The sequence below is a fragment of the Dama dama genome, chromosome 12, assembly GCF_033118175.1.
Source record: "Dama dama isolate Ldn47 chromosome 12, ASM3311817v1, whole genome shotgun sequence".
Taxonomy (NCBI): Eukaryota; Metazoa; Chordata; class Mammalia; order Artiodactyla; family Cervidae; genus Dama; species Dama dama.
This window is the reverse complement of record NC_083692.1, coordinates 55,744,043-55,764,716: the sequence shown is the minus strand read 5'-3', so window position 1 is coordinate 55,764,716 and position 20,674 is coordinate 55,744,043. Positions and strand designations below refer to the sequence as shown.

The following is a 20,674-nucleotide window of genomic DNA, read 5'->3' as shown; positions in this document are numbered from 1 at the left end:
TTATTTATGTCAATAGAACAGATTCCTAAGAAATATCAGAATTTTCTGTACACTAAGAAATATATTGTCTATGACGTAGAGAGTTATTTGTGTCTCAGTTCAGTGAAGAATTCTAAAATATATTTATTTTACCTTTTCGCAAGCTCCGTTTAGAGGCACTTCATCAGATACTTGTTCTGTTGTCTGGAATGGAAGAAAAAGGTAGCATCTCTCTGACAGGAAGCAGATCAAGCTCAGATTTCCAGTCATCCACTTTGCTCACATCTGTGAGGCTGCAGTTTCTAGCAGGGTGTTTCGGTTTAGGCACTGTTGGACATGCAGGAGCCAAAGGAGAGAGTGGCCGATTGCATCACTATCAGGTAGGTGAAAGACTTGTCCTGTGAGGATGGCACCTTGCAGTATATGCAGATTTTAGCTGTATTTTTACAACACCAGTTTAATAATGCTAAAGTTTTTGGTGTTTAGAATTGAGGTTTAAAAATATAAAGACCTAAATGACTTAATGATATCATTGGTTTCATTTCTTGAGTGATAAATAGTAGTATAGCTGCAATTAGATAAACCAGTAGGTAAGCTATGGTACTGTTGTACTTTTACATTCTTTGCTGGCTCAGTTTTATTACCCCTTAGCCAAATCGCATAGAGGTAGATTTAAGTTGGGACAGGGTTGGTATTTGGGAGAATGGGATTCAAAAATTTACATTTTAGACTTGATTAGTTTTACTTAGTTTCTCTGGTTGTTTGAACTGTTTTTTTTAAGTGTTCTCTTCTTGTCTTCCATGTTTAGGGAGGAAAAATGCTTTGTGGGAAAGGAGAAAGATTATATAGAATCAAGAATTTTCAAGCATTGAAAAATAAGTTTTAACTTTTATATACTGAAATATACAAAATGATTAAAAACTACCAGAGGGCTCTAGTGTAGACTAGGGATAAAATTCTGTTACTTTCAAAAGTAGGAAGTATTATTGTTGTTAATAGAAAAGGTAAATCTTTATGTGTAATTTAGGATGGGATCAGAGCAGCTAAGAGAAATATTCAGATTGAAATCCAGGTGGCTGTGCATAAGATTTATCAACAATTGTCTGCTACGCTGGAGAGAGCCCTGCAAGCCAACAAGCACCACATTGGTGAGTAACTGCACATGCAAATATGAGATGCAAGTTGCATTTTCGCCTGGGGTTATAGTTGGTAGCTAATGTTCTGTGTTTAATAACAGTAGTACGTCAGCTTATCTGTAAAGAATAAATATTTGAAAGTGTAATAGTGTTCTATACTGCCATTTATGTTTTGGAATATGACTTATTTTAGTAAATGCTTTGTTAACTTCAAAGAAGATTCTCAGTTGTCTTTCTCTTTTTCTTCTAGAAGCCCAGCAGCGTCTCCTTTTGGTTACAGTTTTTGCCCTGAGTGTTCACTATCAGCCAGTAGATGTTTCTTTGGCAATTTCCACTGGTCTCCTAAATGTATTGTCGCAGTTATGTGGCACAGACACCATGCTAGGACAGCCTCTTCAGTTGTTGCCAAAAACAGGTGTTTCCCAGCTTAGCACAGCTTTAAAAGTGGCTAGTACAAGGTTGCTCCAGATTCTAGCCATCACTACAGGGTGAGCATTGTAGATGTCTTGATGGAACTTTGTGGGGATTGGTCTTTCACATTTTAGTAATTTCCTTTTTCTGCTAATCTTCTTTATGTATTTAAGTGTGCTTGCCCTTCTGTATAATCACAGTTTATTTTTTCCCCATTGTTTCACTTAGGACCTATGCTGATAAACTGAGCCCCAAGGTAGTTCAGTCTTTGTTGGATCTACTCTGTAGTCAGTTGAAGAATTTGTTGTCCCAGGCTGGTGTATTGCTTATGGCCTCTTTTGGAGAAGGAGAGGATGAAGAAGAAAAAAAAACTGACTCCAGTGGAGAAACTGAGAAGAGAGATTTCAGAGGTATCATAAACCTTTTTTTCTGTCATTATTTATAAACATTTATTGAGTCCACATTGTGTGAATATCTTTAGAATGTAGACTTCTTGCTGTTGTGAGGCATGAAAGGATTTTTGTTTACTTAGAAACCCCATTTCTCTCCAAATATGTATGATGTAGATGTACGTCTGATTGAACGTCCTCTCTTTACAGTCAGTTAACCCTGATGTAGTAACTATACCACCCAAAGTCTAGATTCAGGCTCTCTATTGTATCTAGAACCTAGAGGTTCTCAGTGACTGATTTCCCCAGATTATGTTTTGTAGCATTTAATCCTGACAGCTCATCTCTTGAGTTGTAGTCTTGGTTTAAGTGTTCCTCCAGGATCAAGGTTTTTAATATTTTGGAATTGGATTAGAATTAGGGGAGCTGAACTTCTTGCTAGGCTGTTCTGTTCTCTAGTCACTAAAAAAAATTCTTCATTATACTTAGCTGTAATAAATTTTGGTTGCTGTAATGTGGTCATCTGCTTATAGCTTTAAAAAACTATTAACACTGTGGGAATTCCCTCATGATTCAGTGGTTACGACTTGGCTTTTACTGCTGAGAATGTGGGTTCAAGCCCTGGTCAGGGAACTAAGATCCCACAGGTTGCACAGCACAGCCAAAAAAACCCCACAAAAAAATATAGTAAACCCAGTTGAACTACTGCATATGTCAGTTATATAATAAAGGAATAAAGGTCTAAAACTGATCATTTGTTGAAAAAATTTTGTGTAACTACCAATGTCTTATTACCATAATGAGCTCTGGGAGCTGTTAAATCCTTTCTGGACCAGATAGATAGATAGATAAAACGAAGGTAATAGACCCAGTCTTTCAAGACCGTTATGAGGATTAAATAATTTAATACTTGTAAAGGACTTAGAGCAGTATCTGGCACATAAGAGCTTGATGAATGTTAATATTGGAATAGTATAATGAATAATATTTAAATAAATAAGGTAGTGTTTAAATAATACTGTATAGATAGGTGGGTGGATAAAGGAACATGCTGGGGATACAAAAACGACAAAACATTATCTCTGCCCTCTAGCACTTTCTAGGGTAATGAGGAAGGCAGATATTTAAACAAATATTTACAGTGTAATACAATAAACTCAGAAGAAATAGCTAAATCTCTTAGGTCAGAATCTAGAAGGATGTATGAGTCTCACTGAGGGCTAACTTTTGGTTTCAGAGGCTGAATCTTTGGCACTTTACTTCTTTTTTATAAAGAACATGTTGCTTATACAGAGTGTGGGGAGACTCACAAGGCATGATAACGTAAAAATAGGCTTTCAATGCCTCCTCCCTTTTTCCTGAGATCCAACTGGGGATACAGGGTTGTTAAGGTAATAGTTTCTTACCACTCTCTGTTGAGCACTGCACATATGGACAGCATGGAAGAAACAGAAGAGTTACTTCTCAGCATCCTCCCATATCCAATAAAAAAATAAACTGGGATGAATCTTAGCAGGTGTAACAACACACTGAGTCCACACCCATTCCCCTCAGGTTGTACCTTTTCTGTTTATGGGCATGGCTGGGAGTGAGACGGATTCTAGTCAGCAGTGACCAGGCATTTTGATAGGTAGATCCACATAACTCCACATACTCTCTATAATACTTAACTAAAAGTAAGGTGTACTCTTCATTTCAAACATAGTACTGATACTGGAAACAAACTGTATCAAACTGTATCATCAACCTGTATCCACCAGCTTTATGGTTAAGGTCTCTAGGCTTTAATTACTTAAATTAATTGAGTATCTTACTTAAAAAATACTTGCTGGGAAATAAAATACTTGCTGGGAGTGAGAGTGGGTTTGGATGGAGGCCTCCTAAAAGAAATTTTCCCAGGGGTCTCTACCAAGAGAGAAAGCTTCATGGAAGAGGTTACTTTTGAACTGGATTTTGGTGCTCGCTTCGGCAGCACATATACTAAAATTGGAATGATACAGAGATTAGCATGGCCCCTGCCCAAGGATGAACTGGATTTTGAAGAAATGCAACAGGAACAAGGAACAAGGTTGTATTTCAGTAAAACAGGAACAAGGTTAGAGTGAGATGTAGATAGCCAGGGAGGCTAATAATTTTATATTCTTCAAATTAATACTATTAAAAAGGTTTGCATATTAGCAAATACTGAAGAAGCAAAGATTAGAGTACTGTGAGAAGGAAATGTAGAAAAGGAACTCTTAGCTTCTTCTCTAATTGTCCCTAACAGGTTAGTTCTATCATAAACGTGTACACCCATCAGGAAAACAGAAGCCCTCCAGTTAACAAGATATCCATGAAGATATTATAAATTACTGACTAGCCAGACCTGTCCTTTGGCTGGGAGTTGGCCTCCCCTCCATCACCAGTGACTTATCTGTGTATTTCTTAATTTGATATGCCAGGATCTCCCTGAAAGAAATGCCTGTTTTCAAATTATTACAGTTTTCCATGTTTTAATGCACCTTACAGACTGACATTCTGGGTATCTGCCCCACTGGCAAACTTCTTTGCCCTGGCTCTGAGTGGGTCATACCTCCAAGGTGTTGGATGATATGGTGTATTAGAGGAAGAGCAGAAAGTTCTTTGGCTTCAAAATGCACAGGGTTCTTGTTGTTTAGTTGCTAAATCGTGTCCAACTATTTGCAACTCCATGGACTGTGGCATACCGGGCTTCCCTGTTCTTTAATATCTCCCACAGTTTGCTCAGACTTAGGTCCATTGAGTGGGTGATGCTATCCAACCATCTCATCCTCTGCCACCCTCTTCTCCTCCTGCCCTCAGTCTTTCCCAGCATCAGGGTCTTTTCCAATGAATCATTCTTCACATTGGATGGCCAAAGTATTGGAGCTTCAGCTTTAGCATCAGTCCTGGAGGGAAACTATTAGAGGGGTGACGAGAGGTATTGATGCTTGTGGGAAAATTGGGATGGTTGTTTAGAGCAGGTTGGTGGAAAGATTTCTTATATGTAGAGTTCAGACAAACCATACCCAGGCCTAGAAATTTGTTTCTTGTAAAATATAAAAACAGTTAAGTCTTTTCTAGAGATGTAATTCTTAATTTAATTGGGCCAGAGGATGGGGGAAGTGGTGAGTGGATCATGGACTTTTTGAAAATGTGATCACAGTTGTCAGCTCTTTTACTAGTCTAATGCACACACAGACATGGTTTTGTTTTGGTTTTTAAGAATATGTTTCAGTTCATAACATTTATTTTTTGTCCATGCAGCGTGGCTTGTAGGATATTAGTTCCCCAACCAGCAATTGAACCCAGGCCCTAGGCAGCTAATTGACAGCCTAGGTTGTGAATTAAGTGGTACTTAACTGCATTCTCAGTGTAAGTTATTTGATAAAAAAACTGTTTGCTTTTGGTTATAATGTAAACCTGTCTGTTTACTCTTTAGCTGCTCTTAGGAAACAGCACGCAGCCGAACTGCATCTGGGGGATTTTCTAGTTTTTCTTCGCAGAGTTGTATCTTCAAAAGCAATTCAATCAAAAATGGCTTCCCCAAAGTGGACAGAGGTGCTTTTAAATATAGCGTCTCAGAAATGTTCTTCAGGTATGTGACCTTTGTCTTAGTTTGGCTATTTTGCATATCACATGTGTTTTATTCAGATAATGCCAGACTTTAACAACATTGGATACTTGACCTTGATTTTAAGACTTTTCTTTCCTGTTTTGTGTGTACTTATTTGATTGAAAGAAAAATAATTTCAGGAGTAAAAATGGAAAGGAATCAATAATAGAAGATAGCACTGGAGAAGATCATAGATTTAATATTGGAAACATCTCTAGTTGTTCAGATTACAATAATAATTGGAGAACATCCAGTTTAATGTGATCATTAAGCACAGATTTTGAAACTGTTGGATTATCAGAATGCAGATCTGAATTTGTCTGTTCTTTCTCATCATGATATGATTTCTATTGCCTTGATTTAATTTCTAGTTGTGTGCTATCTATGAGAGTTCTGTAAAATAAGCTTAATTCTTGCTGCTTAGCCTAAAACTCTGCTCTGCGTACATAGATTACTGTCAGTCTTTTCCTAATCTGTTTGCTTTTTATTGTTTTTAAAATAAATGTACATAAAATAGAATTTACCATTTTAACCACTTAAGTGTACAATTCAGTGACATTGAGTACATTCACAGTGTTGCTCAACCATCACTGCTGTCCATTTCTAGAACGTCTTCATCATCCCTAATCTTTCTTAAGTGTCCTAAAATGTAACAGAGTCTTCTATGGTACATGTTATTTTATATGTGTACATTTTAATATAGTTTATTAGTGTTTCTTTTTACATTTTTGTATGCATTCAATTTTTTTAAAATTCAGATTCTATATATGTTTTAAGGTTGATATATAAACAAAAAGAATACAGGCAGCTTATTATTAACATAATAGCTGCAGTTATTAACTGCAAAAATACAGTAAAATGGAGTCATACTACATGTTAATGTTCTTGCAACAGAATTATCCTAGTCATTGTGGTAGCAAATTCTGGCAAGAAATTGATTTGTCGTTAATCTTTTATATTTTGTCCTACCTCCTTTCAAAGACAATGGGCTGCTTTTCTGGGTGTCTGATGTCCTCTGCTAGCGATCAGAAGTTGTTTTCTGGAGTTTGCTCAGCGTTCAAATGATCTTTCAATGAATCTGTGGGGGAGAAAGTGGTTTCCCCATCCTATTCCTCCGCCATCTTAGCTCCCTCCCCCGATTTGTTGTTAAAAGTGTTTAAAGAATTTCCAAAATTGATCAACTGTGCTGCAAATAAAACATCATTTTATTTAAAAGAGGCCTTACCTTTCTCTTATTTTCTTGAAATCTCTGCAGTTTACAAGTTACTACTATTGGCAGAGCAGTAGTTCAAGTCAGGGTTCTTCCTGTAACTGTGCCTCTTAGCCTTATATATAGTAAGTTTATACTCATTTTCCCGTTAGTTTTTCTTTACTAGTATAACTTACAGTAGCTTTTTTTCCTCCTTAATAATAAAATAAGGCTTATGATAATACTGAGTAAGTTCTTAGAGCATGAAGAAGAATCAGATATTAATTTATTTCTACTGGTTGTGTTGTATTGGGTTGGCCAAGAGAGTTCTTTCGGATTTTTCTGTAACACAGTGCAAAAAACCCAAAAGAGCTTTTTGGCCAACCCAGTAATAGTAATGGATAGAAAAAAGAGCATCAGTATTCTGCCTCTGTCTTTATTTTAGAAAAATACAAACTGCTTTCTCTCCGTTAACCCTGTAGGTCTGTCAGGGCATAGATGGAGTCAGAAGCAATTAAAGGGTATGATAAGCCTGAGCTTTAGAGGTTAACAGACGTGTCACTTAAAATTCTACTTCTGTCTCTACTGAGCTGTGTGGCTTTGCTCAAGTTACTTCTCTGAGCCTCAGTTTCCTCATCAGTAAAATAAGGATATAATGTAGGATTTGTGAGGATCAACAGTATATGAAATGCATAGCATGGTACTTGGCACAGGTGTTTATTATAGTACTGTTTCCTTATATATACATAAAAACTGAAACACAAACATGAATATTCATATACATTGATGGATATGGGATGAATCCAGAATTCTTGTGATAATGTGCTGAAGTGAAGTCCATTCCATCCTAAATACTTAACAGCCTCAAGGATTTTTTCCAAGAAGTTTATTTAAACTTTGAATTTAAGTCACATTTATAATAAGACAATGTTCTTTTCCCCCTGCAGGAATTCCTCTAGTTGGTAACTTAAGAACGAGGCTCCTTGCACTTCACGTCCTTGAGGCTGTGCTGCCAGCTTGTGAATCTGGTGTAGAAGATGATCAGATGGCCCAGGTTTCTATTTTTAAAATTATTAGAAGATATTCTTTACATCTGCAACATGATTCACCCAAACTTGAAACTTACAGTCTCTTCAGTTGCAAATATGTCACTTATTCAGTAGCATCTACAACTTCTACTTCTGAGATTGTTTTTTAAATTTTTTCATCTCCAAGCAAAGAGAAAGAGAAATTAGTTATGAAATGTGAGGAGTGGTGGTATAGTGAATATTTTCGAGGTCAGAATGAAAGGAAAATTTATAGAATTTTTTTACTACGTTTGGGCATCTAGAGAGAGAAGGATGTGGGGCTGTATGGCCTCATCAGAGGTCCATATAGCAAGGCAACATGAGGGCAGTTGCACCCGCTCTGTCATGGGTTAATGATCTTTCTAAAAAATGACATTTTAGCTTGCATCTACCCAAAGTAGCTGTCAGACATTGGTATAACTAAATCTCACGGGTGACTTAATCTTATGATTTATCTTTTCTAAAAATAGTTTAAATAATCCTTTACAGATTTTATCATTCTTTTTCCTTCAATACACAGGTTGTGGAACGCCTTTTTTCCCTCCTGTCTGATTGTATGTGGGAGACACCCATTGCTCAGGCCAAACATGCTATTCAGATAAAGGAAAAAGAACAAGAAATAAAATTACAGGTACCTGATTCTTCCAAAAAGGTGTTTTTAGACAGCACAGGCGAATATCTGGCCACCTATCTCTGGATCCTTTCTCCTTTGAGGGACATTGTTCTATCAGTTACAGTCTCCTCTCTGCACTCTCTCTCCCTCTCCACTGGAGGAATTTCCTTCTCCTCAGTTTGTAAACATCTCTTATTCCCACTCTCCTAAATAGCATTTTTTATCAATGAAGCCTTTCTATATATTCTTTTGTGTGTCATTGCTAAGCCTCTGGGAAGAGTAATCTTGCATATGTTTAAATCACTTCCTTACTTCTCATCTCTTCAGCCCAATCGTTTCTCTTCCACCAAGCTCTGAAATAATGACAGAGGTGTAATTGGTAATACATTGTATGGCTTTTGGCTCACAACTTACTGGACCTCTGGAAACTCTAGCCTTCCATTGTTTTCAAACCATCACTTTCTCCAGATTCCCTCTGCCAATCCTTGATTCCTTCTGGAGGCATCTCTTCTTTGGTGTGACTTTCTCCTTGCCTCCATCCCAAATTCTGGTGTTCCTAAGAGTTCTGTGTTTAGCTTTTCTAGAGGTCTCAGTCATAATCATGACCATTTTTACTACATTCATTGCCTTCCAAGCTTGACTGATATATAGCCCAGGTGTCTTTGCTTCAAACCTTTCTTCTTTTCCTCCTACCCCATTTTTATTGGTGGCACTAACATTCAACTAGCTTTTCAAACCTGAATTCCTGGGAATTCTAGACTTTGCTAATATCCCCAATCCGTGTGGTCCCTAGTCCTCACTGATTTCACCTCTTAAATCGTTCTTGCTTGAATCCATCCATCTAGCTATCTTAGTCTTTCTGTTAGTTTTCATGATTCCATGCTTTTTCAGGTTTTCCTTCTATCCCAGTACAATGGCCTTTTCTTCTTATCCTTTTTTATTTGTACTTCCTCTTCTATTTTAGGGCTTCCCTGGTGGCTCAGACCAGGGAAAGCCTGGTCTGAGGCAGATTCAGGTAAAGAATCTGCCTGCAATATAGAAGACGCAGGTTCAGTCCCTGGGTGGGGAAGATCTCCTGGAGAATGGAATGGCAACCCACTCCAGTATTCTTTCCTGGAGAATTCTATGGACAGAGGAGCCTGGGCTACAGTGCATGGATTCGCAAAGTGTTGGACATGACTGAGTGACTACCACTTTGACTTTCACTTCTATTTAATCTAACTGCTGGAATATCCCAAGGTTTGGTCCTAAGACCCCTTATTTTCTTCAGCTATTACTTCCATTTCATTTCCTCTAGCATCAAACCTTATTCAGACCCATTTGCCATTGGTCACCAAATCTTTAATCCCATTTTTGACATTTTTTTCCCTAAATCCCAGACTTATATACCCATCTTCTACTTGCCTTGCCACTTGAAAGATAGTTTAAATAGGCATCTCATACTTAGCAGCATCCTTAGTTCTGTTAATAGTCTGTTCCTTCCCCAGGCTTTCCCATATTTCCCAGTAAGTGACTCAACCAAAAAACCGAGCAGTTATTCTTGATTCCTCTCTATCACACGCACCCCATTTTCTCTATCTATATAACCTCCAAGTCCTGCTAACTTCTCTTTTAATACTTAACTTGAATTTTTCCACCTCCTCGTTCCTCTGCCATCACCCTACTCCAGGCCGCTCTTACGCCTGGCCTGGATTATGCAATATTCCATGTTAATTCCCTGTAATTTATTCTCTACACAGGGTCTAGTGTGAGCTTTTAACTTGGTAACTTGGAACATGTTGATCCTCTGCTTAAAACCTTCCAGTGAATGGTTTTCCATCCTTTATCTCCTCTTTGCTTACTACACTGTGAACAACTTGCCTTCTTCTTGTTTCTTGATCACACTGAGCTTGTCCCTTCCTTTGGGCTTTGACCTGGCTTTCTTTCTACCTAGAATACTTCCCTCAGATATGTTTCTCAGAAGACAACTCATTATTCATGTCTTGACTTAATTATCACTTCTTCAGATTCCTTTCCTAATCCACAATCTAGAGTCAGTTGCCACATACTCTTTGATGCCACAGACATCATCTGTTTTAATTTCAGCATAGCATTTATCACCTAATATTTTCTTGTTTCTTTTCTGTCCCCACCTTCTAAAATACAAGTTCTGTGCGAGCAGAGACCTTATCTGTCCAATATATTGCTGAATATATAGGACCTGGTATAGTGTCTAGTACATAGTAGATGCTTAATAAATACTCATTGAGTAAATGAAGGATTTTTATGTTGTCAGTGTTTCTTACCTGAATTCTTGCAATAAACTCCTGATTGTTCTCTCTGTTTTCATTCTGCATACTCCTGGTACAACAGTGTTTATGAAACATAGATCTGATCAGAATTCCTCTATATAAATCATTCTGTGTAGAAATTCTGTTGTCTAAAGATCAAACTTAGAACGCCTTCCATGATTTTGTTCCTAGTTCCTTATTCTCTTGCAGTCTCATCCTCCAGATCTTCAATACTGCTTGCAGTTATGTTAAATCAGTGAATGCTGATCAGTGTATTCTGTTTCACTTCTGTGCCTTGACACATGCCGTACATACTGCCTTAAATTTCTTTTTCTTTGATCAGCTGCTTAATGCCTTCTTATCATTTAGGATTGAGGTCAGAAGTCATCTTCTTTTGAATGCTTACCTTATCCTTCCCAAGCGTGGTTAGAAACTTACACTTTTATGTTTCTGCTATACCTGTCATGTAACTTCTTTTATTCTGTCACTGCAGTACTGTGCTATTTGTCTCTCTTTTGCCTTACTGAGCTATAAACTCTTTGTGGGCAGGGACCATGCTGCATTTATGCTTGTGTTCCCTTCGCCTGCACAGTAACTGGTATATAGTAGATAATAAATATTTGTGGAATCAAACCAAGGAGTCTTAGAATATCTATTAACTGAGATCTGAGTTACTTCAAAATACTGACCCAGTTTCTTTTCTGGTAGAAGCAGGGAGAGTTGGAGGAAGAAGATGAGAATCTTCCTATACAAGAAGTATCCTTTGACCCAGAGAAGGCTCAGTGTTGCATAGTGGAAAATGGACAGATTTTAACTCATGGCAGTGGAGGAAAAGGATACGGATTGGCGTCAACTGGAGTAACTTCTGGGTGCTATCAGTGGAAGGTACGTAGAATTCTAAATAGTTACTAAAGACATTTTGTCTTTTAGTCTTTTCCTCCTAGATTATTATTTTTTAAAAATTGGAAAGACTATTAAAAAATCATCTTATGTAAAAGTTCTAGTACTCTGAAATTTTTAACATAAATGGAAGCTCAATGAAGGATATACAAGAACCCTGTATTATTTTTGTAACTCTTTCAAAAATGTTTTTAATGTATAGTTGGAAAATCATGATCACCTCTTCCATGAGAGGTCACACAGTGCACCCCCAGCAATGAAAATTTGATAACACATGTGTGATGTTTTTTCCTGGGAGAGCACATTAGAGACTGCATGGCCGAGATTTTTACTGGATGCTAGTCACATACTCTCTGCCTGGCATATACTAAAATGTTAGATTCCCAGAGAGAAAGTAGCTTTTTAGCATAAACCATATTATCATACAGTCTAAGCACAAGGAGCCACCTTTATCAGTTAGGGAAACTTTGTATCAATGTGGTAAAGTATTTATCAGTCTAGTCCCCAGGTACCAGCCAAGGACCAACATTGCAAGCAGACATTTCTAAGGATAGCAGTCCTGTTGTGTTACTTCTTTTGATTGCACAGTCTGCCTCCTTGGCTCTTGGCCACAGTGTTTTTATGATAAAATTAATGTTATTATCTGGTAGGACCTCAGACAGCAGGGTGAGACCAGCTTATAGTATTGACTTCAGTGGTCTTAGACTTAGCCAGTTAAAATAAATCTTATTTAAAAAGATCTATCTTAAAAAGTCATGTGGCTTTTTCCATAAATTTAGCACAGCACAACTCTGGCCAGTCCAGGACTCAGGATAGGGCACGTACACAGAAAAATGTAATTACAGAGGTTGTATGTGGTATCCTTGGAGATGAAGAATTTATAAAATGTACAGTAGTCAGGCAGAACAAGTTAACAGGACCCCGACATGCTCTCCTATCCGGGGGCCTCCCACCTTATTTTCTCATTGCAGGCTAAATAATTTAGCTGAGTTCTTGGTTTCAGAGGGACTATCTCTGAAGCCAGTTGGTTAAATAGTTCTGTTTGTCTGTGACATCGTTTTATCTGCCTCAAGAGTGTGGATGACATCTGGGGGTGTTCTGTGGAAATTCTAGGTCCTGGAGTCACCCCCTGCTTCGTATAGCCTGTTATGTATAATGGGAGGCTCAGAAGCCAGTTTGAATATAAAGTGCTCAAAACCACCTTCTCAACAGCATGGCTTTCCCCCATTTCCCCCTCCCCCAGGAGGAGGAACAGTTGTGAAAAATGGTGATCATTTATGCCATCTCTATTCTTCCACACATCCTGGGGCCTGGGTTCCCTCCCCACCTACATTATTCTAAAATCAGTATCTCTCGTTTAGTAATTATAACATCACATTTTAAAAAATCATTTTTTATCATCATCTAGCCCTTTTGTCCAGAAGGCTTAGAAACAATAGGGACAAAAGAATTTTCACACACACAAAATTTTTTTTAAATGAAAACATTTTTATTCCTAACCAGAAAGGTTAGGAATTGTCAGGACAAAATCCCAATTAAAATTGTTTTTCACACCATCTACCTCTTCTATCCTAACCATTTATTCAGTGAGCAGCCTAGGAAATATCCATCTTTTTTCTGGGGAGAGCTTCATTTAATAATCTGTCTTACTAGGGCCTATTAGCAGACATAGAATCAAGCTATCAGTCTGTTGTTGAAACTGTGACTAGTTAAAAAAGCTGAAGAAAAAGCCAGTAGCAATAGGACATCCACAAAAAGAGGTCAAGGGTCCATCTGTTATAAGAGTGGACGAGAGGAATCATGTGCCCTATAGTATGCCTTCCTCCAGCTTTCAGGTTTCAGGAAGAACAGAAGTTAAGAATATAATCAGTTTCTATGTCAGAAATAGAAAGTCAATCAGCAGCTCAAGTTAGATGTCAAAAGAACAAGCCCTTTCCCAGGGGCATGTATAAGAATCCTGGACAGTCCAGCTAGAATCCATGATGTTTTCAGTTTATGGCTACACCAACTAAATCTTCCAACATTCCCAGCATTTGATTTTTGTTCGTTGGGCTGGTACCTACTTTTAGTTGAACACAGCTCATGTTGGATTGAAACAACCCATAGCAGAGAGTATCACGTTTTAACTTAGAGGCTGCTCTAAGCGACTGGAAGCTGTGAATTGAGCTGTGAATCTATTAGCAACTTTTGAGGGTAGCAGTAAAGCCTAAATGCTGTAGGATCAGACTGCTGCATTTCAAGTCTAAGTGACTAAGGTCTTTTTCCCTTCCCTCCCATTCCTTCCTTTCTTCTTTTTAAATCTTTGCTCCACCCTGGGAACTGACTTAAATACCTTATCTCTTCTTGTTTGGAGGAAAGAACAACATACACTTCTAATATTTTTGGTCTACCCAAAATTCACCTCAGGGATTTTTGAACTTTTTCTCTTGCCCCCTGGAGGAGAGAGCAACTGCAAGCTTATTTTTATTCTTTGGCCCATCCAAAGCCCATGTGTGGGAATGTTTAGGCCCTTTCACTTCCTACCTAGAGAGGAAAACACTTTTCTGCTCTTTTCCCCTCACATAACTAACAGGGCCAAAAGCAGCCAGGGGATCCAGTGAGCCAACCCTCCTGTGGTTGACTCTATTACTTTTTAATTCCATGGGTAACTTTTGTCTCTCACAATAGATAGCCACTCACCTGCTGTTTCATAAAGTGTAACCCCATAGGCATTAGAGTTTTCTCTTTCCCCAGTTCTCTCTTGTTCCCAAATATGTACTTATATTTTAATGATTTAGAGTTGTTCTAGTGAAGCTCATGTTGTCACTACTGTGTTGGAGATCCTGAAGATTACCCCTATGTTCAAAGATTTGGTAGAAGAACTCATAGGACTCAGTGTATCATTGTATTCGTGATGACTGGGGTTTTATGTAACAGGTGGTAAGGATATATAGCCAGATAATAAGCGGAAAAGACACAGGAAGCATCTAGAGGAATACATGTTCAGGCTTCCTTATGTTTTCTCCATGCCATGAAGGGTCACATGGACCACATACTTGTCCCACCAACAAAATACAGCAACATGTGTGTGATGTTTTAGGGAAGCCCATTAGAGACTTGGTTCCCAAGATTTTTACTGGAGATTGGTAATGAAGGTACCCTCTGCCTGGCATGTGCTAAAAGTCCAGACTCCCAAAAGGAAAGTTCATGTTCATTGTAGACCACATTGTTTGTTCAAACATTCTTGTCCTGGTAAGCTGCTTGAATCCTTTAGGGAAAGTTCTGTAACAGTGTAGGAAACTGTTTACCAGTCGAGTTACCAGGTACTTGCTAAGGGGCCACTGTTATAAGCATGCCTTTTTAAAGAGAGCAGTCTCAAGCCTGCTATATTAACTCTTTTCTGAACAGAAGTATACGTAAGAGAGTAATTAGAAATTCTGTATATAAAGAATTGAAGCTGTCCATTAAAATTTTTCTGGACTTGATGTACTTTCTCAACTTCATAATTAAGATGTAAGTTAAAATTGTTTATTTCAGATAAATACTCAGAGGTTATATTCAAAGGTTATTCTACATGTACTACGTGGTAAATGTTAACTTTGCCTTAAAATTTTTAAAAAATGATGAAATTGTTTCATTTGTGTGTTATTTTCACTTAAGCTAAAAATAAACTTACATTCTCATAAATGCTTAGTTCTTTATAAACATATTCCTCAGTATTGCTTTATATGGTTAATGGTATATAAAAAAGTTTTTTTGAATATTAGTGAACATTACTACTTGATTTTAGTTTTACATTGTGAAGGAAAACAGAGGTAATGAAGGCACATGTGTTGGAGTTTCTCGTTGGCCAGTACACGACTTTAACCACCGTACTACCTCGGATATGTGGCTCTATCGGGCCTACAGTGGTAACCTCTATCACAACGGAGAACAGACTCTGACGTTATCCAGCTTTACTCAAGGAGATTTCATTACCTGTGTGTTAGACATGGAAGCCAGGACCATTTCCTTTGGGAAGAATGGAGAGGTACTGAAACTTATTCAGAGGCGTTGCTTGTTTTGTTTTCTTTTTAAAATTAGTTATCTGTTTTATACATGTTATCAGAGGTGTAAATATGTCAATGACAACCTCAAAATTCTTCCCACCTCTACCCTTTCCTCCTTGGTATCCATACGTTTATTCTCTACATCTGTGTTCCCATTTCTGCTTTGCATCTATACCACTTTCTAGATTACATATATATGCATTAATGTATGATATCTACTTTTCTCTTTCTGACTTCATTCTTTATGACAGTCTCTAGGTCCATCGATGTCTCTGCAAATTACCTTATTTCATGCTTTTTTTTTTATGGCCAAGTAATATTTCATATGTACCACATCTTCTTTATCCATTCTTCTGTTGATGGACATTTAAGTTACTGCCGTGTCCTGGCTATTGGACATGGTGCTGCAGTGAACATTGGGGTTCATGTGTCTTTTTGTTTGTTTAAAATATTTACTTTTAAGATCATAAGCAGAAAGAATAACAAAGCCATAAATTTGAAGGAAAGTAACCCATAGAGGAACCCCCATAACACTGGGTATATATATGCCTGATAGTGGGATTGCTGGGTCATATAGTAGTTCCAGGTTTAGTTTTTCAAGGAACCTCCACACTGTTCTCTACAGTGGCTGTATCAGTTTATATTCACACTAGCAGTGTAAGAGGTTCTCTTTTCTCTATACCCTCTCCAGCATTTTTTTTCCCCCAGGGTCTCAGCTTTCTCATGTATTCTTTTTTCTTATTTTTAATTGGAGGATAATTGCTTTACAATGTTGTGTTGGTTTTTGCCAGATATCAACATGAATCAGCCATAAGTATATGTATGTCCTCTTCTTGAACCTCCCTTCCGTCTCCCACCCCGTCCTGTCCCTCAGGTTCCAGGATTTGTTGTTTGTAGATTTTTGATGATGGCTATTCTGACCAGTGTGAGGTGATACCTCATAGTAGTTTTGATTTGTGTTTCTTTAATAGTTAGTGATGTTGGGCATCTTTTCATGTGTTTGTTGGTTATCTGTATGTTTTCCTTGGAGAAATGTCTATTTAGGTCTTCTGCCCATTTTTCCCCCCCCGAACTCTTTTTTTTTTTTTTTTTAATTTTTTCAATGTTGTGTTGGTTTCTGACATACAATGTGAATGAGTCATAATTATACATATATCCCCTCCGTCCTCTCTCCCCACCCTATCCCTCCAGGTCATCACAGAATGCCAGATTGCTTCTGCCCATTTATTTATTTATTTATTTTTGATGTTGAGCTGCATGCACTGTTTATATATTTTGGAGACTAATCCTTTGTCAGTTGCTTCATTTGCAAATATTTTCTCCCCTTCTCAGGGCTGTCTTTTTGTCTTGTTTATGGTTTCCTTTACTGTGGAAAAACTTTTAAGTTTAATTAGGTCCCTTTTGTTTATTTTATTTTCATTAATCTAGGAATTGGACCAAAAAAGATCTTGCTGTGATTTATGTCGTAGAGTTTTTCTTTTTACTTATCCTTGACTCAGTTAGTGCTAGCTATTCAGTTTACAGATTATTTGCTCTTCTCTGCTTTTTCTCTAATCCTTTTGGTTCTTATAATATTTATCAGCACCAAAAAAAAAGAAAAAGACAATAGTAAAATCTCAATAAGACAGTTGTAACAGGATCAAATTAAGATCATTTATTATATGTGGAATTTCCTTGGTTAGCAAGGATAATTGAGATTTGAATCTAGTAACTTACTATGTCTCGTAAGATCTTTGAATCTTAATATGTATTGGATATTATCAATTTTAAAACATATTTTTGTTTCCTTTTTTTCCTATCACCCGTGTCACACTATAGGAACCCAAATTAGCTTTTGAAGACGTGGATGCAGCAGAGTTGTACCCATGTGTAATGTTCTATAGTAGCAACCCAGGGGAAAAGGTAATGAAACCTCAGACCTTCATATTAAGCATGAAGAATATTTGTTATTTTTTATTAATATTTGTTAGCATCATACAGAGTTTATAGGTACAAGAAGCTATTTCTACCATTAGAAGTACCTTCTCAGGTAAATTTATGCTTCCAGAAGAAGGTTAGATTATTTTTTAAAATTACCTTTACTCTTTTTTAAGGGATTCTTTTGATATTCTGATAATTTGAATATAGTGAGTCAACTTTCAAACATATATGGAATTACAGGAAATAGTTTAGGGATAATCTGGTTCATTGGCAGTTATACCTATGAGAGAGGAATCTAAAAATAACCTCAGTATAGACAGATACTATTCTGTGAATAATGGAAATTTCAGTTATGATGGGGAAGCTGCCTTTCATTCATTCCACTGAGAGTTTTCAGACCCTGTAGATGGTGGAAATTTGAACCCTAAGTCCTTAGAACAGTATTAAAGTGATACCTTCTCACTAAAACTTTTTTTCCTCCTAATCTAAAACCCACGAAGAGAGAAACTTCTTCATGGTCTCGCTGTGAGGATTGATTTGTTTTCTACCCTATTCTTTTACTTGAGGATGTAGTATAGCCTAGGTCTGGTCTCCAGAATTTTAGTTATTTTTTAGTAGGAAGTTGTCAAGCTATCTCACATATCATACATCTGTGATGAAAATGCTAGATTTGGTAAATTCTAACCATGAAAGTTATCATTTATTCTGGCCTTTTAAATATATTTTTAAAAATTTTCAAGGAGGTATAATTTCAAGCTAGCTACTCATGAGATAGTGGAACTGCTTCTTGAACCAGGTGGCCAACAAAACTGAATTAGAAATGAAATAAACAGGCACCCCAGTACCTGCTTTTTATCCATTTCCCTGGTGATATTCTTGCAGCTCAGAGTAGGTTCTTAGTATGTTCTGGTTAGAATGATGGCTTATTGCTCCCTAACATCCATGAAGCTTGAGGGAATTAATTTAACCTTAGGTAGGTTTTACATCAATCAGTTTATTCTACCCAGAAGCGTTGTGTGACTTCAGAATCTGATAGAAACAATACTAATAATAGTTAATTTTTTTTTAATATTTACTGTGTGTCCGGCACGCAGCAAAGTGCTGATAAGCACTTGATGTGTGTAGTCTAATTTAATCTTTAATATAGTAAGAGACAGATATAGGTATTAGTGTCAGGGTTTTTTTTTTCCAGATGAAAAAGCTGAGGTTTAGAGAGATTAAATAATTTCTGAAGATTACACAAAGTTAAGATTTGAACCCACGTCTTTCTCTTCTTTTAACCTCTATGTCTTATTAGAAATGTGTGACCAATTTTATAGCCTTGTGAGTTAATCTTTGTGCCTCTGAAACAATATGAGATGGTCCCAGGACTCATTATTATTCTGGAGTCTTAAGGATTAGAGTGAAGTCATGACTTTTGGAGTAGGGACTAAGGCTTCCCTGATAGCTCAGACAGTAAAGAATCCGCCTGCAATGCGGGAGACCTGGGTTCGATCCCTGGGTTAAGATCTCCTGGAGGAGGGCATGGCAACCCACTCCAGTATTCTTGCCTGAAGAATCCCCACGGACAGAGGAGCCTTGTGGGCTACAGTCCATAGGGTCACAAAGAGTTGGACATGCCTCAACGAATAAGCACAGCACAGCAAATAGAATCACATACACCTTGGTCTGTACCTGTCTTTTGAGTGACCACAACAGCACTCCTACTCACAGGCTGCAGAAGGTTTAAATGACAGGGTAACTTGACCGTACTGCTACTCACTTTAGTAGAGCTGTAACACTTGCTCACTCCTTATTGAGGGCCAATAGTACAATACACATATATCAGGAGACCAAATACTAGTTCCACATGGGGTTACATGTGCTAGATTTATAGTTTTGTGATTTACAGAATTAATAGTTGAGGATAACGATTAATAATCACACATTTGCCACCCTCTTTTCTTTTTTATAGGTGAAAATTTGTGATATGCAGATGCGTGGCACACCACGAGACCTCCTTCCAGGAGATCCTATTTGTAGTCCAGTAGCTGCAGTGCTGGCAGAGGCCACTATTCAGCTTATTCGTATCCTTCATCGAACAGACCGTTGGACTTACTGCATTAACAAAAAAATGATGGAAAGGCTACACAAAATTAAGATATGTATTAAAGAATCAGGTCAGAAGCTAAAGAAAAGCCGTTCAGTTCAAAGCCGAGAGGAAAATGAAATGAGAGAAGAAAAGGAGAACAAAGAGGAAGAGAAAGGTAAACACAGTAGGCATGGCCTTGCTGACCTGTCAGAGCCGCAGCTGAGGACCCTTTGCATAGAGGTGTGGCCTGTGCTGGCGGTGATAGGAGGAGTTGATGCTGGTCTTAGAGTTGGAGGTCGGTGTGTTCACAAGCAAACTGGGCGCCATGCCACGCTGCTGGGAGTGGTCAAAGAGGGCAGCACGTCTGCCAAAGTCCAATGGGATGAAGCAGAAATTACCATCAGGTATGATTTGTTGAGTTACACTGTTAGCAAATGAGTATTTATTGGTGAAATGTGCTATTGCCTATGGACAGTGACTAATTATGTATTTTAGGTGAGCTGCCAATTAACTTTTTAAAATAATATTTTTCGTACATCTGGGTATGAGTACTATTGATTTCCTAAAGGGGTATTTCCCAAACTTGTGTTCCTTGGAATACTAGTAGTTTGTAAAATATATAGTTTTTACTTTGTTTTGTGGAAAAAAAAAATGGTAAGCTCAGTAGTTTAGATTAAGTAGGATCCTTCTGTCTATTTTTCATTTAACTACCTGCTTTTTAATCATTTCCATTACACATTGGGGCAGAAAAAAAGCCAGATAGCAGATCTCTTAGTTCCATTTTATATAGGAAGGCTTTGAATGTAGGATGGGAACATTTGAGTGACTAAAATTAGGTTTTATATTATCTGTTATTTTAAAATATTCTTTTTTTTAAAGCATATATTTCTATACCTTCAGTGTGCAACATTTTTGATAGGTATGAAAATTATGTTTATTTGGCACAAACTGTGTGCTTATTAAAAGCATTTAGATGCGTTTGGAATCAGGTAGAATTTCTGTGAAATAGAAGCTTTATATGTTTAAAGGGAAGTATGTTAAGTATTTCAGTCAATAAGGGGACTCACTTAACTAATGATTACGTAACT

At 37.5% G+C, this 20,674-nt stretch overlaps 1 protein-coding gene and 1 non-coding gene across 2 annotated transcripts in view; both read left to right on the top strand.

Annotated features, from left to right (window-relative positions):
- Positions 1-20,674, top strand: part of HERC1 (HECT and RLD domain containing E3 ubiquitin protein ligase family member 1) — a 205,299-nt gene that overhangs the window by 120,710 nt on the left and 63,915 nt on the right. The window contains exons 27-37 of the mRNA XM_061157327.1: positions 144-359; positions 1,007-1,127; positions 1,366-1,603; positions 1,755-1,936; positions 5,355-5,510; positions 7,665-7,771; positions 8,305-8,415; positions 11,376-11,552; positions 15,337-15,576; positions 17,414-17,497; positions 19,470-19,990. Of these exons, the coding sequence (XP_061013310.1) occupies positions 144-359; positions 1,007-1,127; positions 1,366-1,603; positions 1,755-1,936; positions 5,355-5,510; positions 7,665-7,771; positions 8,305-8,415; positions 11,376-11,552; positions 15,337-15,576; positions 17,414-17,497; positions 19,470-19,990 (2,153 nt within the window). The remainder of the gene's footprint in view (positions 1-143; positions 360-1,006; positions 1,128-1,365; positions 1,604-1,754; positions 1,937-5,354; positions 5,511-7,664; positions 7,772-8,304; positions 8,416-11,375; positions 11,553-15,336; positions 15,577-17,413; positions 17,498-19,469; positions 19,991-20,674) is intronic.
- LOC133067518 (U6 spliceosomal RNA) lies at positions 3,872-3,975 on the top strand. Its single transcript, XR_009695307.1, has one exon. It is a non-coding gene; the product is annotated as a U6 spliceosomal RNA (small nuclear RNA).